This window comes from Parus major, chromosome 2 (assembly GCF_001522545.3).
Source record: "Parus major isolate Abel chromosome 2, Parus_major1.1, whole genome shotgun sequence".
Classification (NCBI taxonomy): Eukaryota; Metazoa; Chordata; class Aves; order Passeriformes; family Paridae; genus Parus; species Parus major.
In genome coordinates, this window is record NC_031769.1 from 2,279,605 (window position 1) to 2,297,890 (window position 18,286).

At 42.5% G+C, this 18,286-nt stretch overlaps 1 protein-coding gene across 1 annotated transcript in view; it reads left to right on the top strand.

Annotated features, from left to right (window-relative positions):
* Positions 1-18,286, top strand: part of OBSCN (obscurin, cytoskeletal calmodulin and titin-interacting RhoGEF) — a 165,755-nt gene that overhangs the window by 93,930 nt on the left and 53,539 nt on the right. Inside the window, exons 61-79 of the mRNA XM_033512198.1 lie at positions 313-579; positions 2,767-3,039; positions 4,226-4,498; positions 6,232-6,519; positions 7,989-8,261; positions 9,274-10,629; positions 11,172-11,450; positions 11,831-11,909; positions 12,273-12,391; positions 13,220-13,417; positions 13,805-13,837; positions 13,926-14,024; positions 14,493-14,711; positions 15,404-15,470; positions 15,658-15,677; positions 15,979-16,107; positions 16,873-17,012; positions 17,394-17,594; positions 17,939-18,021. Of these exons, the coding sequence (XP_033368089.1) occupies positions 313-579; positions 2,767-3,039; positions 4,226-4,498; positions 6,232-6,519; positions 7,989-8,261; positions 9,274-10,629; positions 11,172-11,450; positions 11,831-11,909; positions 12,273-12,391; positions 13,220-13,417; positions 13,805-13,837; positions 13,926-14,024; positions 14,493-14,711; positions 15,404-15,470; positions 15,658-15,677; positions 15,979-16,107; positions 16,873-17,012; positions 17,394-17,594; positions 17,939-18,021 (4,396 nt within the window). The remainder of the gene's footprint in view (positions 1-312; positions 580-2,766; positions 3,040-4,225; positions 4,499-6,231; positions 6,520-7,988; positions 8,262-9,273; positions 10,630-11,171; positions 11,451-11,830; positions 11,910-12,272; positions 12,392-13,219; positions 13,418-13,804; positions 13,838-13,925; positions 14,025-14,492; positions 14,712-15,403; positions 15,471-15,657; positions 15,678-15,978; positions 16,108-16,872; positions 17,013-17,393; positions 17,595-17,938; positions 18,022-18,286) is intronic.

Consider the following 18,286-nt stretch of genomic DNA (forward strand, 5'->3'; position numbering starts at 1 on the left):
ATCTCAGAAACATTGAGAGAAACACTAAGCCAGCAGTCCAAATTCAGGACTGTCCCAGCACAAGCCTTAATTCCTGGTGGCCCATTTCCCAGTGTAACAGTCATGTTCTAATGCACCAGCCTGGCTTCCATCCTGCTTGATGCTGACACAGGCACGGACTAAACTGCTAATCCCCAGCGTGCCCAGCAGCTCCCTGCTTGCACTGTCACTCTGCTTGCTCCCCACGGGCTCTGTGCTTGGCAAAATCCCTCCAAGGGGTGATTTCCATGGGGATCCACTAATGCATGTCCTTCCTGACGTGTTGGTTAACAGATCCCACCATTGAAGTGGTCAGTCCCATGCAGGACATAACTGTTGATGAAGATGGCCCAGCAGAATTCATATGCCAATATTCTAGGCCAGTGCACGCCATCTGGAAGAAAAATGATCAGGAAATACATGCAGATGGGCAGCGAGTGATTATCGATCAGGACTGGAATGTGAGCATGCTAAAAATTAACCCCACGGTCCCAGAAGACACTGGCATCTATTCTTGTGAAGCTGAAGGCATTAAAGTGATGGCTACACTTGATGTTCAAGGTGAGGTCTTCCAGCCAGAGAGGAAGACTAGCATGGGTTCCAAATAAAAGAGGTAGAAAAGTCATGGCAAGGCTTTGCAATAAGGGACACATCAGATACCTGCTCTTGGTGTTCACTCCAGTACTGAAAATGAGGATAAAAAATAGTTGGGGGATAATGGGAATTGAAGATGAAACTGCAGCACTATTGTATTTCTAATTAACACTCATTACACCACTTAGCCATTCCACCTCTTCTGCAGTGAGCTGGAATGTTGGTGTGATGAGATGTGTCCTGCTGAATTGTTGTAAAATCACAGGTTGGTATTATTGGGGAAAAGGAGTAATATGAATATTATTTTGCTGTTAAAGAGCACTTTTTACGGTGTGACATAAAACCAGTAACTAATGGATTGTGTGGAATTAAATTTTATTTTGCTGAGCAAAGGATCTTGGTAATTTATCTATTTTAAATAGTGATCCCTCAGGAATTACCTCCTCACTCAGCACTCAAATTTATGGAGAGTCTGAGGAGCAATATATACAAAAATTAACAAAAAGTTAGGATTTTACATGGAAATTTCTTATTTTTTCTGCTGCATATGGAATTCCTGGGTTTGGTTACCGAGTGAATTGGTGTGATCAGCAACAGCAGGTTCTGATTTCTGAATATTTTTGGCTATTTTGCCTTCTTGCTTAACTGGAGCTGGTTGTTAGTGCCAAGGAACAGGGTGTTATTTATTTTAATGTTTTCACAAACACTTTCCATCATAGGGATTTAAAAAGATAGTAATGAACATAATCTAAAAGCAGAGGTGGTAAGGTTAGCAATTGGCTGCTTTCCATAATTAGGGAAACCAGCACTTCCAAAGCACACAGATAAATAATTTGGGTTGTTCTAACGAAAATTATGCATTCTCCAATTATAAAATTAAGATTTTTTTATTTTTTTTAGTATTATAGAAGCCCAGAATAGTTTGGGTTGGAAAAGACCTTAAAGGTCAGGTAGTTGCAATCTCCTGCCATGGACAGGGACACCTTCCACTCTCCCAGGTTGCTCCAAGCCCTGTCCAACCTGGCCTTGGGCACTTCCAGGGATGTGGAGATCACACACAACATCTCTGGGCACCTTGTTATTAGTAATAAGTTAATAAATATCTGGTAGCTTGTGCTTTTTTTGGGTATGTTTGTTTGTTTTTACCATTAAACAAATTGCTCAGTTTGGAGGTTTTTTAACATTTTATTTATTTTTACTAATTTTTTTTTATTATTTATTTTTTGCTGAGCACAGTTCTAGATGATCTAAACAAGGGTGTCTTGGTTTATAACACAAATCATGCTGACGGTTTTATGGCATTTGTGTAAACTGTGTTTACTCAACTGCAGGTCCCCACCCTTGTGCATGTCATTTGACCCTGCAGCAATGTGAATTATACCCACATTCACCAGCCCACCTTTAATTTGGCACTGAGCTAATTGTTTCTGTCCAGGTGCCAACTGATGCATGACTGGAGTGTGGAGGTTTGTGCATGTCTCTGACCCAACAACTCACCACACAGCATGGGAAAATAAACATCAATGTCACAGAGCTTTTATAATAATTCAGAAATATACTTTTCAAAGTAATCTTGATAGAGATTTTGACATTTTGTGTGTTTTCTAGAGGCAGAATTATCTCAGATAGTTGTCACCGTAGCTTTACCATAACATTCTCTTACATTTGCTTTGCAAGAAAAGTAGTAAGATTTTATCATGAGCTGTCAGTAGATTCACATCTCCCCAGCCATGATGATAATTATGCTGTTTAGGAGATCTTTGGGAAACATTTCCTGCCATAGGACAAAAGGAATTTGGTTATACTTTATCTTCCTGAGCTATGCCCTCCTATTGATTATTGGCCTGATTCATACAGATATGACCATTTTTTTCTATATTTAAAAAAACCAATCAGGTTTTTGGAGGAAATCTGGGTGAAATGCTGGAGGTTCTCGAGGTTTACCATTGCAATTAAACTGCCTTTAAATCTTTTTACCATAATATTTTGTGAGTGTGGTTGCAATCAACAATTAAACCTACGAGCACGGTTTATCACATCCACATTTTTCTGTCAGCTTTGCAGCAGTGGGAATCATCCAGTGCTCTGAGGCTTGCTAATATTCAGAAATACATGGACAAATAATTAATAATGTTAATTGTCCTTCCTTTCTAGCCAAGAACAGCATTGTGCAGGGCTTGGAGAACGTGGAGGCTGTGGAAGGAGGGGAAGCCCTGTTCGAGTGTTATCTCTCCAAGCCTGAGACCTACAATTACAACTGGCTGATTGATGATGAACCTGCCAAAACCACAGAGAACACTGAGATGGTTTACTTTGAAAATGGGCTCAGGCATATCCTGCTGCTGAAGAATTTAACCCCCCAGGACAGCTGCAGGGTGACTTTCATGTGCAGCGATGCGGTGACCTCAGCCTTCCTCACAGTGAAAGGTAACTCGAGTGCTTGGGCAGGGGAAATCTGCAATTTCTGGCTGGAAAGGGGAAAGAAGCAAGGAAAATAGGATGAGTAGAAGCAAGGAAAAGTTACATTTGTTGTTTGTCTCTTACTTAAGTGTTCTTCCCACACAACAAATCATAGAATCATTCAGCTTGGGAAGGACCTCTGAGATGATCAAGTCTAATCTTTAACCCAAGTCTGCCAAGCCCACCAGTAAACCACAGAATCACAGAATTATTGGGTTGGAGGGGACCTTAAAGATCATCCAGTGCCACCCCTGCCATGGCAGGGACACTTTCCACTATCCCAGGCTGCTCCAAGCTCTGTCCAGCCTGGCCTTGGACACTTCCAGGGATCCAGGGGCAGCCAGAGCTGCTCTGAGCACCCTGTGCCAGGGCCTGCCCACCCTCACAGGGATGAATTTCTTCCTAATATCTCATGTAAACCTATTCTCTGTCCATCTGAATCCATTCCCCCTTGTCCTGTCACTCCACACTCTCGCAAAAAGTCCCTCTTCATCTTTCTTGTCGGCTCCCTTCACATGCTGGAAGGTACAAATTAGATCATCCCAAAGCCTTTTGTTTTCCCTGGAAAACAAAAATCTGAAAAAATCCAATTCTCTCACCCCTAAATGGATGATGCTTTACAATTTCCCCATTTCCTTGTTCTGTAGGACGTGACACAGTTTATAAGCAGCACCAGTTGGCACTGAGTTAGCAGCAAATGATTGATTTGTCATGATTTTGATGAGTTTGGTTGTGTTTATAGGCACTTCAGGACTTCAGAGAGGAGGGTTTTATCAGCAGCAATATTATCTCAGTATCTTTTTGCTTTATGCTATTGCTGGAGACCCCAGTGGGGTCCAGAACACCTTTCTGTACAAGAAACTAAGAGTACAAAAGCAGAAATTGATCCCCACTCACAGATTAGATGAGGCTTGGAGCAACCTGATCTGGTGGAAAGTGTCCCTGCCCAAGGCAGGGGTGCAACAAGACGAGTTTTAAAGTCCCTCCCAAACCCTCTGTGATTCCAAAACTTCTGTTCTAGCAACATACATAAACCTTTTAATGGTCTCCTTGCTCTCCAAGGCCTGGCTGTTCAGAGCTTCAGCACAAATATTCACAAAATCTCTTGATTGTTTCTGTAACTGAGGGCTTGATCACTGATTTTAATCTACAGGGTGGCGCCTGCAGTTCTTGCAGCCCCTCACGGATGTGGAAGTGTCTCTGGGGCAAAAAGCAACATTTAGCTGTGTCCTGAGTGAAGCTGTGCCAGTTAACGAAGTGGCCTGGTACAGTAATGACACAGAGATCCAGTCGGGTGAGGACTGGGAGGTACAAGCAGATGGAAACAAATACAAACTCATTCTGAAAAAAGCCCAACTGCATCATTCTGGAGAGGTGACCTTTGCTTCCAGGGAGGCCATTTCATCAGCCAAGCTTTCTGTGATAGGTAAGTGTGTGTTGTTCCAGCCCAGGGACATTCAAAATCTCAGACTTTGAGCTGCAACACTGAATTTCCCAATCTCCGTGCTGATTCTTTCCACTTTGCCTCACATGTCCCAAAACAGTGTTCTTAGGCTGAGAAGACACTACTGGGATCTTGTTCTTTGACCAGAAGTAATCCACCTCATCAGAAGAAAAATGTGTCAGGCTAGTAATGATAGAGATGCTCCCCAACTTTCTTTAGCTGCAGTTTTTTGAAAAATGTGACATAAACAAAAATCAGTATTCTCAGAGTTCAACTTCACTCTCAGCAAACGTGGACACAGGAGGGAGCTGAGGTAGGGTCCATGTGGAAAAATGATCCAGGACAGCAGAGGAATCTTTGAGATCTGCTAATCAGCTCAGGTGCAGGGCAAGCAGTTCTCCAGGTTAATGAGTAGCATGTTAAAACTTTCAGGTTGGGACAGCCATGAAACCTTCTGCTCCAGAGACACAAGAGTTAATAGTTAAGTAGGGAAGATGATAATTCCTTAATTCCCTTGTGGAGCAGGTTGGATAATGACATATCAGTGTCCATTTCAGCAGCCAGGATCTGGCTCCTTCCTGCAGTGGGACAAGTGGGTCACCCAGCAGTGGTCACACAGCACCATCCCAGTGATGGTTATGAGATAATTAAGTGTATTTTAGCTGTAGCTGAGATGTTAAAGAGTCACTGATGGACCATCTATACTTTAAATTACTACAACCAGTCTCTGTCTAATGATTTCTGAGACAAGGGATCTCTGATACATATTCCAGTCATTTCCACCACAATTAATAAAACAAAAAAAGTTTGATGGATTTAAATCAGCTTTTTCTAATTTTAGGTACTTATATTTAATGAACTTCAAAATAAAAACATAATGCTCTTCCTGTTGACAGATTTTTCTGTATGAAATTTGGCTGACAAAAGAGAAAATATTTTATGTTGTTCTGTGGTGTCCAGAGTTAAGGAACTGGCTGTTGAGCATATTTGCCTTTAGTTCTTTGGATTGTTATATCATGGCAGGTCATTTACATTGTCATTGTCTTGAACTCAAGACTGAAAGGACTATTTCCATCTTTAAGGCCAAAGTGTAATGTATGCAAGGAACATTTTCCAGTGTACTGAGTGTAGGGATTGGAACTAGATGACCTTCAAGGTCCCAACCCAGACCATTCTATGATCATGGACAGCAGGACACCAGGTCATTTCCATCACACATTTATTTGTTTGTTTGTTTTTGCCTGATGCTGTGACAGATACTGCAATTACACAGAAGTGGAGTGACTCTTTATTAAAATATTTGAGTTATTTTTTTAGTCACATAATAACTTGATTTTAGTTAAGGCCAGGTCTAAAATAAACACAAGGCTCAAATGTGCTTGAAATTTTCAGTTAAATTCCTTGAAAATGGGGATGGCGTAGGGTTATCTTTATTTTGGTGGGACAAAGACAATACAAGACGTTAATTACGTGAGATGAGAGCTGGAAAATGAATGTTTGTCACTGGCAGCATAAATCAGGGCAGACAAGGATAAATCAGTGGTGTTCTGAAACTCGTGGTTGTGACTTCATGATGACTTCACACTCAACTTTACAACAAGAATACTCAGTCCATTGCTCTTCCTTCCTCGTGGATTGTAGCAGGCTCTTGGGTGTTTTAGGACCAAGTGTTACTGCTCACATGGTACATCACGGGACCTCTGTTGTGCCCCCAGCCCTCCCCGAGCCCCCCGAAGAGCCAGAAGTTCTCAGTCAGAGCAGCCACTCTGTCACTCTGTCTTGGCACAAACCGCTGGGCGACGGCGGCCGGGACATCCTGGGCTACAAGGTGGAGAGGAAAATCGCGGGCGTTGGCTGGCAGTCCTGCAGTGAAGGCCTCATCCAGAACACGGAGCTCACCGTGGATGGCCTGGCTCCGGGGGAACCCTACAGATTCCGAGTGTCAGCCGTAAATAAAGCTGGGGCCAGCGAGGCGGTGCACTTCCCCCAGATGGTGCGGTTAGGTGAGGATGGACACAGGCTCCAGGGAGGACTGCAAGCTCCTGCAGACCCTCCAATTGCATGGCATGCCTCCTTCACCCATTCCAGGCATCTCCCAGGGCAATATCTTTCAGTGCCTGGCTGCCAGCACAACAGAGGAGGAAGAGCTTGGGATAAAAAAGCCCTGGGCTGCTGTGAACAAAACCTGCTGTGTTTTTAGCACTCAGCACTGATTTCTTCCAAACTGCATCCAGCTGTCTTGCAGCCTGCACTGCATCATCCTTGTGCTGGCTCGCCACCATGGGTTTCTTGCACTGCATCCATGTGTTGGCCGGTCACCATGAGTGTCTTTTTTGGTGGAGTTAGGATGGAATGAGTGAAAAAGGGCATGCTGGAATGTGTTTGGGGTAACCAAGACCGTGACCATGGGTGGGCAGTGTTGTCTTCTTTGCCCATCTTTCTCCTTTTTTACGTTTTTCATGCATCTTTTTCAAGAATCCCCACAAAGGAATGGTGGAGGGTGCAGTTCCTTTGCTGTGATGGTGAAACTTTGGAAGCTACAGTGGGATGGGGAGTCTTTTCTCTCAGTCTTTCTTTTCTTGCAACTCTTTCCCTGGTATCACTCATCTAAATTCCTCAAAATGAGTATAGTGATTTAAAAAAATGCTCTTTTGCTTGAGGTTAAGGCACACAGTGACATTTTTTTGCAGCAATAACTGCTTGCCAGTGCTGGACCCTGATGAACAAACCCAAGGCATTTGGGGCACAATCCCCTCACCCTGTTGAAATTTGCAGAGAGGAAGGTAACCTTGAGGGATGTGCTGCTTTTGGGAACCCAGCACTGTCTTTTACAAGCCAGTCAACATCTCTGAGCTTAACATGTTTTTCTTTGAGTTATCATGGTTGTACAAAGAGCATTCTGTTGGTTGACCCCCTTCCAAAGTAAAGAAGATGCAGAGAATTTTTGGTTATAAATTATATATGCCTTTTGATAATTTTCACTCTTCCTAAGGTAGCATAAATATATCTATCTCTTTTTTTTTTTATTTCAAGGCAGAGATGAATGCCACTTCGAGTAAGCTCTTTTCATTTTATTTATGGTTTCTTTTTTGTCTCACATCACGACTCCTTTGCTTCTAAACATTTAAGATCTAGAAATCTGTACAATTTCCTTTATACTGGTGATGGGTAGATGAAGACCAGCAAAGAAACACAGGAATGTGGAAAATGTAACCCGTTCTGCATGTATATGTTTAGCTGTAGCTAGTTTAAACACTGGGAGAGCTTGGAAAGTTGTTTTGATATTATCTTTGGATGTGCACACTTTGGATGCTGCCAGTCTTTTAATTATTTTTTTCTTTTGGTTGTCTACAACAGCTGAAAAATCTGTAAATGATGGGTGGGGTGCTTGGATATTTTATGGAGTGGAGTGCCTTAAAACCAGATGATAATCTGTTCTTTGTGTTAATTCACTTTATTTTTGTAATTGCAGAGCCTCCAGTTACAGTCACCCAACCTTTGGTGGGTGGATCTGTCTCAGAAGGGGGAGTGGCTCGCCTGGAGTGCACACTGTCAAGTAAAACCCAGGAGAAAGTGACTTGGTTCAAGGGAAAAGAACAAATAAAAGCTGGAGGGAGGTACGAGATCCTCTCTGAGGGAACGAAGCAGATACTCATTATCCATGGATTTAAACCTGAGGATCAGGACAGCTACACCTGCATGGCTTCTCCAGAAGTCAAATCTGTTGCCAGCCTGTGTCTCGAAGGTGTGTGCATTGCTGGGGTGTTAAATCAGATCTGGTATGGACATCCAGGGGCATCCCCACAGCTGGGACTGGAATTAATTTTCTTTTACAGCCTATCATAACAATCCAAAAGGAATTGTTATTTTCCTGTTTGGCACTGACCAATATGTTCCTGCATCCCAAACAGTTTTGGGTTGCCTAGGTTAGAGTTTCTGGGGATAGATATTTAAAGTGTGACATTATTGTCTCTACATGAACTTTTGGTGCCTTTTGAGATACTTTAGGGTATTCTGTGAATGTTCCAGACAACCTGGAGCATCTCAAAAGGGACTGGGCAACATGTAGAGCTGTGTGAGTGTGAACCAGACACCTTCAGACCTAGGCACATCCAAGCAGGCAGGTGTGTCCATGTGAGACGGGAGTCTCAGTTCCCAGGACAGCCACTGGAGATCTGTTCAGGACAGACAGGGAAGCCCTGTATTTCTGGGAGATAGGATGAGCCTGGATAGCTTTCCAGGCTCCACAGGCAATCTTAACCACCAGTCCATCAACTGCAACATTAAAAAGGGCAGAAATCTATTTATTGGGTTCAAATGTGCAAGGAATAAAAAACACCCTGTTGTTTGGTAATGTTTTAAGTGCGTGCATAGAATCACAGGACTGTCGAGGTTGGACACATCTTCTGAAAGTGATGTGGTCCATCCTCCTCCTCTAAGCGTGGTCAGCTAGGACAAGTTCACCAGGATCAGATTAACTTCCCAGAGAGGGTGTGAAGTCTCTTTCTCTGGAGATATTTAAAATCTATCTGGATGCTGAATAATGTGATCCAGGAGACTGTGCTTGAGCAGGGAGGTTGGACTAGATGATATCCAGTGGTCCCTTCCAACCTTCCCCATCGTGTGATTCCATAAATTCCCATTTTTTTCTCAATATCATGCTTAGTTAAATGCCACTGAGGTTCTCCTGTAGGTTGTTTCCATGTGCTTTATCAAAACTCAGATATTTAACTTCTCATCTGTTTAATTCCCTGCAGTTCCCACAGTGTCAATGCTGAAGGAGATTTCCAGGGAAGCTCCCCCTGCCAGCCGGGCTGAGGAGCTGGTGGATGGACACATCCAGCCCAGCCTGCCCCCTGAAGCTGCCCAGGAGGGAGATCTTCACCTCCTGTGGGAAGCCCTGGCCAAGAAACGCCGTATGAGCCGGGAGCCCACCTTGGATTCCATCAGTGAGGTGCCTGAGGAGGATGAGAAGCTTCAGAAGCTGAGGAAGGAGGAAGCAGAGATGTCTCACTACTATTCAGAGGAGTACTCCACGTGTGACGAGCTGGCCAGGACAGGAGAGGCAGATTTCTCTTTCACAAGCTCTGATGATGAGTCTAGAGCTGGGACTCCTTCCCTAGTAAACTACCTCAAGAAAGCTGGGAAGAAGAGCATCAGTGTTACCAGCAAGGTTCAGTCCACCTCCACAGAAAAATTATGGAAACAGTGGGAGACATCCACTGTGGAGACCACTGTGGCCACCACGGCTGCTCAACCAGCTGAACCAGAGCTTCCAGATTTAAATGATCCCTCCATGAACAAGGCGGCTGTGAAGATCCAAGCTGCTTTCAAAGGCTACAAAGTCAGAAAAGAGATCAAGCAGCAGGAGTGCCCAGTGTTTACTGAGACCTTCAAAGACTTCTCTGGAGAGCCTGGAAGCACCCTGCACCTGGAGTGTGTGGCCCACAGCAAAACCGACATGAACGTCCGGTGGCTGAAGGATGGGAAGGAGCTCTCGGATGGTCGCTACTACCACATAGACAGCTACAGTGACGGCACCTGCTCCTTGATTATCGCTGGCCTGGACAGGAAGGATGCCGGTAAATACACCTGCGAGGCATCCAATAAGTTTGGCAAGGTCTCACACAGCGCAAAGGTGGTGGTTGGCACTCAGGAACCTCAAGTTCTTCCTAAGGAGAAGAGGAGTAAGCAGAGCACTGACAGCGAGACAGAGAGCTCGTCTGGCAGCGAGTTGGACGATGCTTTCCGAAAAGCAGGAAGGAGACTCCACAGGCTCTTCAGGGCCAAGATCTCCACGGAGATCTCTGATGTAGAGGAAGAGCTCTTTGTCAGCGCAGACGAAGGGGACATTGACGTGGTTGACCACCAGACGTACCGCGAGGATGACCAGTACATCTACATCAAGTTTGAAATCATGTCTGAGGCCAAATCAGCCGCCACGCGGTTCAGAGAGATGTTTGGTGCTCTGGGAATTCCCGTGGAGATCAGCATCTTAGAACAAGGCCCAAAAAAAATTGAATTGCGCATTGGGAAGGCATCACCTCCCACCTTTGGGAAGTTTGCACCTCCAGTAGCAAGACCTCCACCACCTTTGCTGACTTCTGACACAGGTAGGGGAAGCAAACCTTGCTTATTCCCTGGAAAAGACAGTGGGAGCAGGTGACAATATAATTTTTTCTACTCTTAAGCAATTTATTTTATTTTTTTTTTAATTTGGTGCAGAATTTTTTATCAAAGCTTTGCACTTTTAGAAAAAATAATGACTTTTATATTCTTTTTCATTTTGAGAGAGGGGAGGCACATGGGTGGGGGGATTGCAATGTATTGACTTATCTGTGAAGCCAGAAATGCCACCTACTACAGAGTGACCATAAATACTATGATTATTGTCCTTAAGTGGATTATGTAGTTTTTTAGAATGGTTCTGAGGGAGACAAGACATTTGGCAAGGAGAGGAATAAGGACAATATATAATTGGCAGCTGTGGCATTGCTGTGCTGATGGAATATCTTCGTAGTGCTGGGGAGTTTCCTGACTCTTCTAGAGAAAATTAAAAACCTGGAAACCAGAAGTCTGACTAGCAGGGGCCTAAAATATACCTTTAGATTAAAACCAAACTTTTCTTTCTTCTCTCCAACCACCCCAACTTTAGCCCCCATGTTCATGACCGAGCTCCAAAACCAAGAGGTCCAGGATGGGTACCCAGTGAGCTTTGACTGCATCGTCATTGGCAAACCCCTGCCCACGGTTCGCTGGTTCAAGGACGGCAAAGCTATTGAAGAAAACGATCACTACATGATCAACGAGGACCAGGAGGGGTGTCACCAGCTAATCATCACCGCCGTGGTCCCCACGGACATGGGCGTCTACCGGTGCCTCGCTGAGAACAGCATGGGGGTGGCTTCAACCAAGGCTGAGCTCCGTGTGGACTGTAAGTCTAAAAATCACTGTAGGAAAACAAGAAAAGCAGTTCCACTGAGACCTATTTTTTTAAAATTTTTTATTCCCAAGGAAAGCAGCATTTACATCTTAAAGAAAAATGTTTTGGCCACAAAATTTTCATTTTCAAACCTCTTGGGTTCAGCTGGGTTTTGCCAAGTCCATGGCAAGGTTCAGAGCAAAGCTTTTGGGGTCAACAGAGGTGTTTTCCATAATCAAGGGATGTGTGGGATCCTGCTGCAGTACAATATAAAATCCACCTTCCAGTTACTCAAATTAGTAAGGGAACTAAACTAAAGTAAGAACTATTTAAGAAAGAAAAGTAGTTTCAAAGCTCAGATTATTCAAGACCTGTCTTTTTCCATTTACCAGTGACCAGCACGGACTATGAGACAGCAGCAGATGCAACAGAGACATCATCTTACTACAGTGCCAAGGAATATATTTCAAGGTAAAATATGGAACTCTGGCTCTAATCTCTGACTCAGTGAGATCATTCTGTGTATTTATGTCAGGGCTGGGTTTGGTGTGTCGTGCAGGGCAAGGTTAAAGCCATAAAGGAGCATCCAGCCCAGCTGAGATGCAATAACTGCAACAGCTGCACATTTGCCATGGGCAGACTTGTTCTGGAGCCTTCAGGCAAGCTGGGGTATTTCCTCAAGAAAATTCCTCTGTTGCATCAGTCAGATGGTGCTGGGTCTGTTCTCGAGATGCCAAAACCCACAGACTGAACTTACCTAAAATAGGTCATTCTGATTCCTAACTCTCACCTGGCACTCTGATTTTCTTCTTTCTAATTCCAATTGCTGCTTAGCCGGGAACAGGAGGAATCCACCACTGAGGAGGAGCAGCTGCCCCAGATCTTTGATGAGCTTCATGATATTCATGTGGCACCTGGAGCATCACTGGCTAAATTTCACTTGAAGGTGAAAGGTGAGTGGATCCCATGGTATTGTCAGTTTTCCAGGTCTGATATCAGGTTGAAGTGCTGGACAAGGTTTTCCAAGGTGCTCTTCTGCAGCTGTGACCCTGGGCTGAGCACCGAACAGGAACTGTTGGAGCAGACTCAGATTTAGTGCCTCATTTTATGTCCATATATCCAGGCATAATGACAGGCACATGCTTCTGAAAACTGAATTCTGGATTTCTCTGAGCACAGGAGCAACAAGGAATAATGATCTCAACATTATCATTATATATTTCATATATTTATATAACATAAATAACTATATCTAGTATAATGTATTAGTAATAATCATAATAGTATTAATAAAAATTAAGTCAGTCTCCTTCATTCTCTTCAATAAATGAAGCAGTCATGGACTTGCCTTCCTCTATTTTTACATTGCTCCTACAATGTAAAAACTGCAAAAACTTCACCCTGGTGTTGACTCTGGTAGGGAGAGGTAGGGATTTTCCTGTTTTCTCCTGTTGCTGTCTATAAAAATTATGGGAATGCATTTGGCTTCAAAATTTCTCTTTGTGAACATTTCAAATCAGACCTAAGTGCTGATTTTTCAACCTCCAAGGCATTTGAACATGCAGACAATATGGGGAGTGCCAGAAACTGAGGAGAAAGGAAAGAATTTTAAGAGACAAATCAAATTTAATGCATTTATAAGCATTCCTAATTGGTGAAACCCTTGAAACAGGAGCCCTGTTAAACCCTTGAAACAGCAGAGGATCTGTCAGTTTGGAGATGCTCCCAAATCAGTTTTGCCAATGAATTTTGTTCTCTGTGTCTGTAACTTCTCCTCACAGGGTACCCTCAGCCTCGTCTCTACTGGTTCAAAAATGGGCAGCCCCTAAAGGCCTCGGATCGTATTCTCAAGACTGACAGGCAGGAATTCCATTCCCTGGAAATCCGAGACGTCACCAAAGCAGATGCTGGCCAGTACTTGATATTTGTCATCAACTCTGCTGGCTCTGCGTATTCCTCAGCCAGGCTGGTAGTCAAAGGTGGGTGTTACTCTATTTTGGGCTGTTCCAGAGGCTCTTACCATTTTTTTACTGAGAAAACCTCCAAAGGTAACTCAGGTGAGGTGGGGAAGTCTGTAGGTAAAAGATGATGTTACTTCTCTTGGTTCACCTGTAAATTTGCTGTTTAAGAGGATGATGATGCCACTTCTCTGTTGCCTGACTGTTGTCTCATGGACAGGTATTTTATTCTTGCCTATCCTCATTAACCTTAAAACCTCATTTCATTAAAACTTAGGTACTCTTAAAAATCACACCAATATTTCTGTGTAAAATCTCCACTGGAGTCACTTTGGGAGCTTTTCTGTGCAGCTCCTGGATTGACACTTATTTGTATTTGTCATGTTGTGTTTTCTCCTTGTGTTCCAGACCCCTATGAGAAAGAAGAGCCATCAAAAACAGGTGAGAGAAGCCTCAACAGGTGAGAACAGAAGCCCCAGGAATTTTTCAGTCTAAACTCACTTTGTTCCATCAATAATATTATTTCCAGATTCCCATGAGCAGCTGATACCACCAAGATTCCTTGAAAGATTTACAAATAAGAGGGTGAAAAAGGGTGCAAGCATCACATTATCTGTGAAAGTTGAAGGTAAATGAGCAGATACCTCATTTCTCTGAATAACACTTGAAATGTGGAACTTCACATTCTTCTCTCTCTGCCCCTAAGTCATTGTAACCTCATTTCCTGTATCTGAAGTCTGGGATTCTGCTCCCAACTTACATTTCTTATAAAGACACCTCACAGTAAAGCATCTTGTTTTTCTTCACCTACATTTTTCTGTATGTAAAAATGGGGATAATGACACTTTGTAGTATGATGCATATTGACCATTAACTGTCTGGTGATTGAAAATTTTGGTTTCATGGAAAGATTTAATATCTCTATGTGCATGTTGTAAAATGTTTTATCTTCCTTTATTGCATTTTATGCCTGTTATTGTTGGGAAAGTATCAGAAAATTGATCAAAACAGCATTTTTTTTCACAGCAAGGCTCGTATTTTTAAGGCAGGAACACAAATAGGAAGATTAAAGCTCATTGCACCAATTTTCCTCTAGGACATCCACCGCCAACAATCACTTGGATGAAAGAAGAGTCTCGGGAAGACATCCTGTGGATCAAACCAGACACTCCTGGCTATAAACTTGCCAGTTCCAACATGCACCACAGCCTGATCCTGTTGGATGTCAAGAAGAAGTACAGTGGAGCTTACACGTGCATTGCCACCAACCAGGCTGGCCAGTCCATCTGCACCGCCAACCTGGAAGTTGCAGATGGTAAATCTTTGCTGCAGCACAAACACTCTCTCTATATTTCCCTTTTATGCAGTGCCTAAGGGAAAAAACCAAGTGTAACTCTTTAGGAAATTTTCCAATCACGCCCCAAAAAATGAGTTTTCTAGAGAGCAGCCATGATTTCACTTGTCTTGCAAATGGTTACACTCTTTACTTCTATGATATTTTAGATTTTTGACTCTGTTTTGTATTAATAGCAGTATCTTTTCTGTATAAACAGAAGGCAAGTCTAAGGAGCAACCAAATTAAAGAAAGGCAATGTTCAGTAACTGGGAAAAGTCACCTTTACAAAAATTTTTGGAGTGCTTTACTCTGCTGAGGTATTTTGGATTGTATTAGAGTTATTTGATTTTTGCAGAGCTTTCCAAGGCCTCTTTTAACACAATAAAATGGAGGAAAAACAAATGCATACTGGGAACAGGGGCAGAGCTGTGAAGAATTCCATTTTTCTATTATCCTGCCTTGCAGTGTGGAGAAATGGGGCAATTATATATTTTCCATGAACAGGGAGAGAAGGAAACTGTTGCCATCAGAGGATTGGGAATATATATCCCAGGTCAGGAGCTGCTGCAGTGCTCCCAGTAATCCACATCTAGAAAATGTGCCTGCATTAAATACCTAAAAAAGGACATGATGTGCCTTCTGTCCTCTAATGATAAACCCCAATCTTGCAGTGAAAGAGGCTGAAGTCCTGACCCAGGAGCGTGTGATGGTGTCAGAAGCCATCATGACCACACTGGGGTAAGTGATTGGATGTGTGGGAGAAGGGGGGAATGTGTTCCCCATTTGGCTCTCCTTACTACCCATTTTATTGTATTTTATTTTTATATATTTATTATTATTGTCATTGTTATTATATTATATATTTTTATATATTTTTATATACATTTTATTGTAACTTTTAACTCTGCTTTATTTTCTTTTACAGAACTATTCAGTCCTCTGAAGGTAAGAGAAGATGTTTTCCCTCTCTTCTTCCTGCCCTCCATAACTGCAGCTGAGACTGTCAATGTATTTCATGTATCCAGTTATTTTTGTCCAGTTTTCTTGAAATTTTCTGGAATGTTGGAACCTTTCAGGACTGCTCACTGGTCAAGGTTGAATTATTGGATGAACTGAGAACAAGCACAGTTTTAAAAACAGGAGAAGGGAAGAAAACCAAACAGTCCTTCCACAGAAGGTTTTATTACTCAAAGAGATGAATTTTCAATGACACTGCCAGCCTAATAACAATTTTTCTTTTTTCCAGGAGACCTTGAAGCTGGCAGAGAAGGTGTGCCCAAAAGCCCTATTTCATTAGCTGATGTTGGCTCAGAAGAGTTCTTCCAGAAACTCACCTCACGTATCTCAGAAATGGTATCTGCAAAAATAACTCAGGGTAAGGAATCTGGAAAACCCAGTTTAATTACGGTAGGAAAAAAAAAGTAATCTCTTTTTTTAAGTGTCATTTAATTATAAATGAGATTTATGCAGCAGGTTTTGAGACAGTCATGCTATATAAGCAAATGAACATTTGTCAATGCTTAGGGGTAAGAAATTTTTGTAGGAGTCCATCCAACCCGCACATCTCAGTCTGGAATTTTAGACTAGAAAAAAGCTATTATAGTAAATTGTAAAAATAAAAGTGTATTTTGCATATCTTAGGTATTTTGAATTCCTCAGGTATTTATCACTCCTAAATGAGAAAGCAATCCTGTTTTCTGTACTTCCCACATCTTCAAGTTGTACCCCACAGTAGAATTTTAAAATCAAATTAAGGCTGAAAACTCTGTGCACAGCTATGCAATAATCCAATGATTTGTTGAGTTGAATGAAAAACTCTGGTTTGTGTCTGCCCTGATTATCTTGTAGGAAAAAAATTAACCAGGAGCAAAAATAGAGGCATTAACTCTCCAAACAAATATTCTTGCAGTGCAGCAGCAATACCTGCAGTAGGCCTGCAACACCATAATACATGATTGAATTTGATTTGAATTTGGATTTGAACATCCAAATTATTCATTTAATCCTAAACATCAATAGGAAATCACACTAAATACTACTGTGAATGCTCTTCCTAGGAAGAAGAAAAATTATGGTAGATTTGTTTCATGTTTAAATTGGGGATATTTATTTAACACTTTGCTGTTGCTCTGCTTTTCAGCTAAACTTCGAGTACCGGGTGCTGAAAGTGATGATGAGTCAAGAACTCCCTCTGCATCTCCTCGCCATGGACGATCCAGACCTTCATCCATTGCTCAGGAATCCTCCTCTGAATCTGAGGATGGGGATTCCAGAGGGGAGGTATGATATCTTTATGGACAAGTTTGACACAAGGAGAAAACTAAACTTAGAATGGCCAACCTATGATGGTATAGGTATCTTCATCCTCTTTTGTGAAGTAATTCAATTTTGTAGGTGTATTTAGTGGTTAATTGTTGTGTCTGTGCTACAGAGCACAGAGAGTCAAATTCTGATGCTCACCCTGTGATCCTTCAAGTCCTTCAAGTCAACATGGCAAAAAAATACCCATGACTTGGCATCTCTTGCTTTCATGGCTGAACTTCAGAAAGTCAGAAGCTGATTTTCTGTGGCCTTGGACAGAGTTGGCCAGAGGAATCTTGGTGGGAAGTTCCTCATGAGGGAAATGAAGAGCACTAAGTGACTGTAGTCTCATGCCTGCAGATCTTTGATGTCTACATGGTCACTGCTGACTACGTGCCCGTGGCGCCGGACAAGGAGACCATCACCCTGAAGGAAGGACAATATGTGGAAGTCCTGGATTCAGCTCATCCCCTGAAATGGCTGGTCAGGACTAAACCCACAAAATCAAGTCCCTCTCGACAGGGTTGGGTGTCTCCAGCTTACCTGGACAAGAAATTAAAGGTGACTGATCATGTTTAGTTACTTCTCATTTAAAATTTCTTGTTCCTGTTGCAGTTTAGAGCCATCCCTTTTGCAAGGAGTGATGGAGGAGGAGGTTGTTGAAGGGGTCTGGAAGAAGGTTTTACTTTTTCATGTTTTTATTAGACAATATTTTTGGTTTGTGCAGGGGTTTCTGGATTGGAAAGACCTGAAAACTCTCCAGCACAAAAGAAATTTCACACTGGGTTTAGTAATTGTTGAACTAAACATGACTGTGAACACATGAGAGATATTCCTCAGGATGTATAGATAAAAGCACTGTCCACTTCCAAGAATTGTTTTAATTTTTTTTCCTAATATTGTAGTTGTCACCAGAATGGGGAACCATGGAAATTCCAGAGTTTCCTGGAGAGTTTGTTTCTGAAGATGAATACAAAAGGAAGCTAAGGTGAGCTTGTGTCACTTGGTGTTTGTATCTTTGAATTTTCCTGCCTTTTGAACCATTTGTGTTTTGTGATTGATTTCAGCCTAGGAAAATTCCAGGCAATTGAGATCACAGAATCCTAGAATGGTTTGGGTTGGAAGGGACCTTAAATACTATCTAGTGTCACTGAGTCCTGTGGGATGGGACAACTTCCACTGGCTCCATCCATCCATCATCCATCCATCATCCATCCATCACCCATCCATCCATCATCCATCATCCATCCATC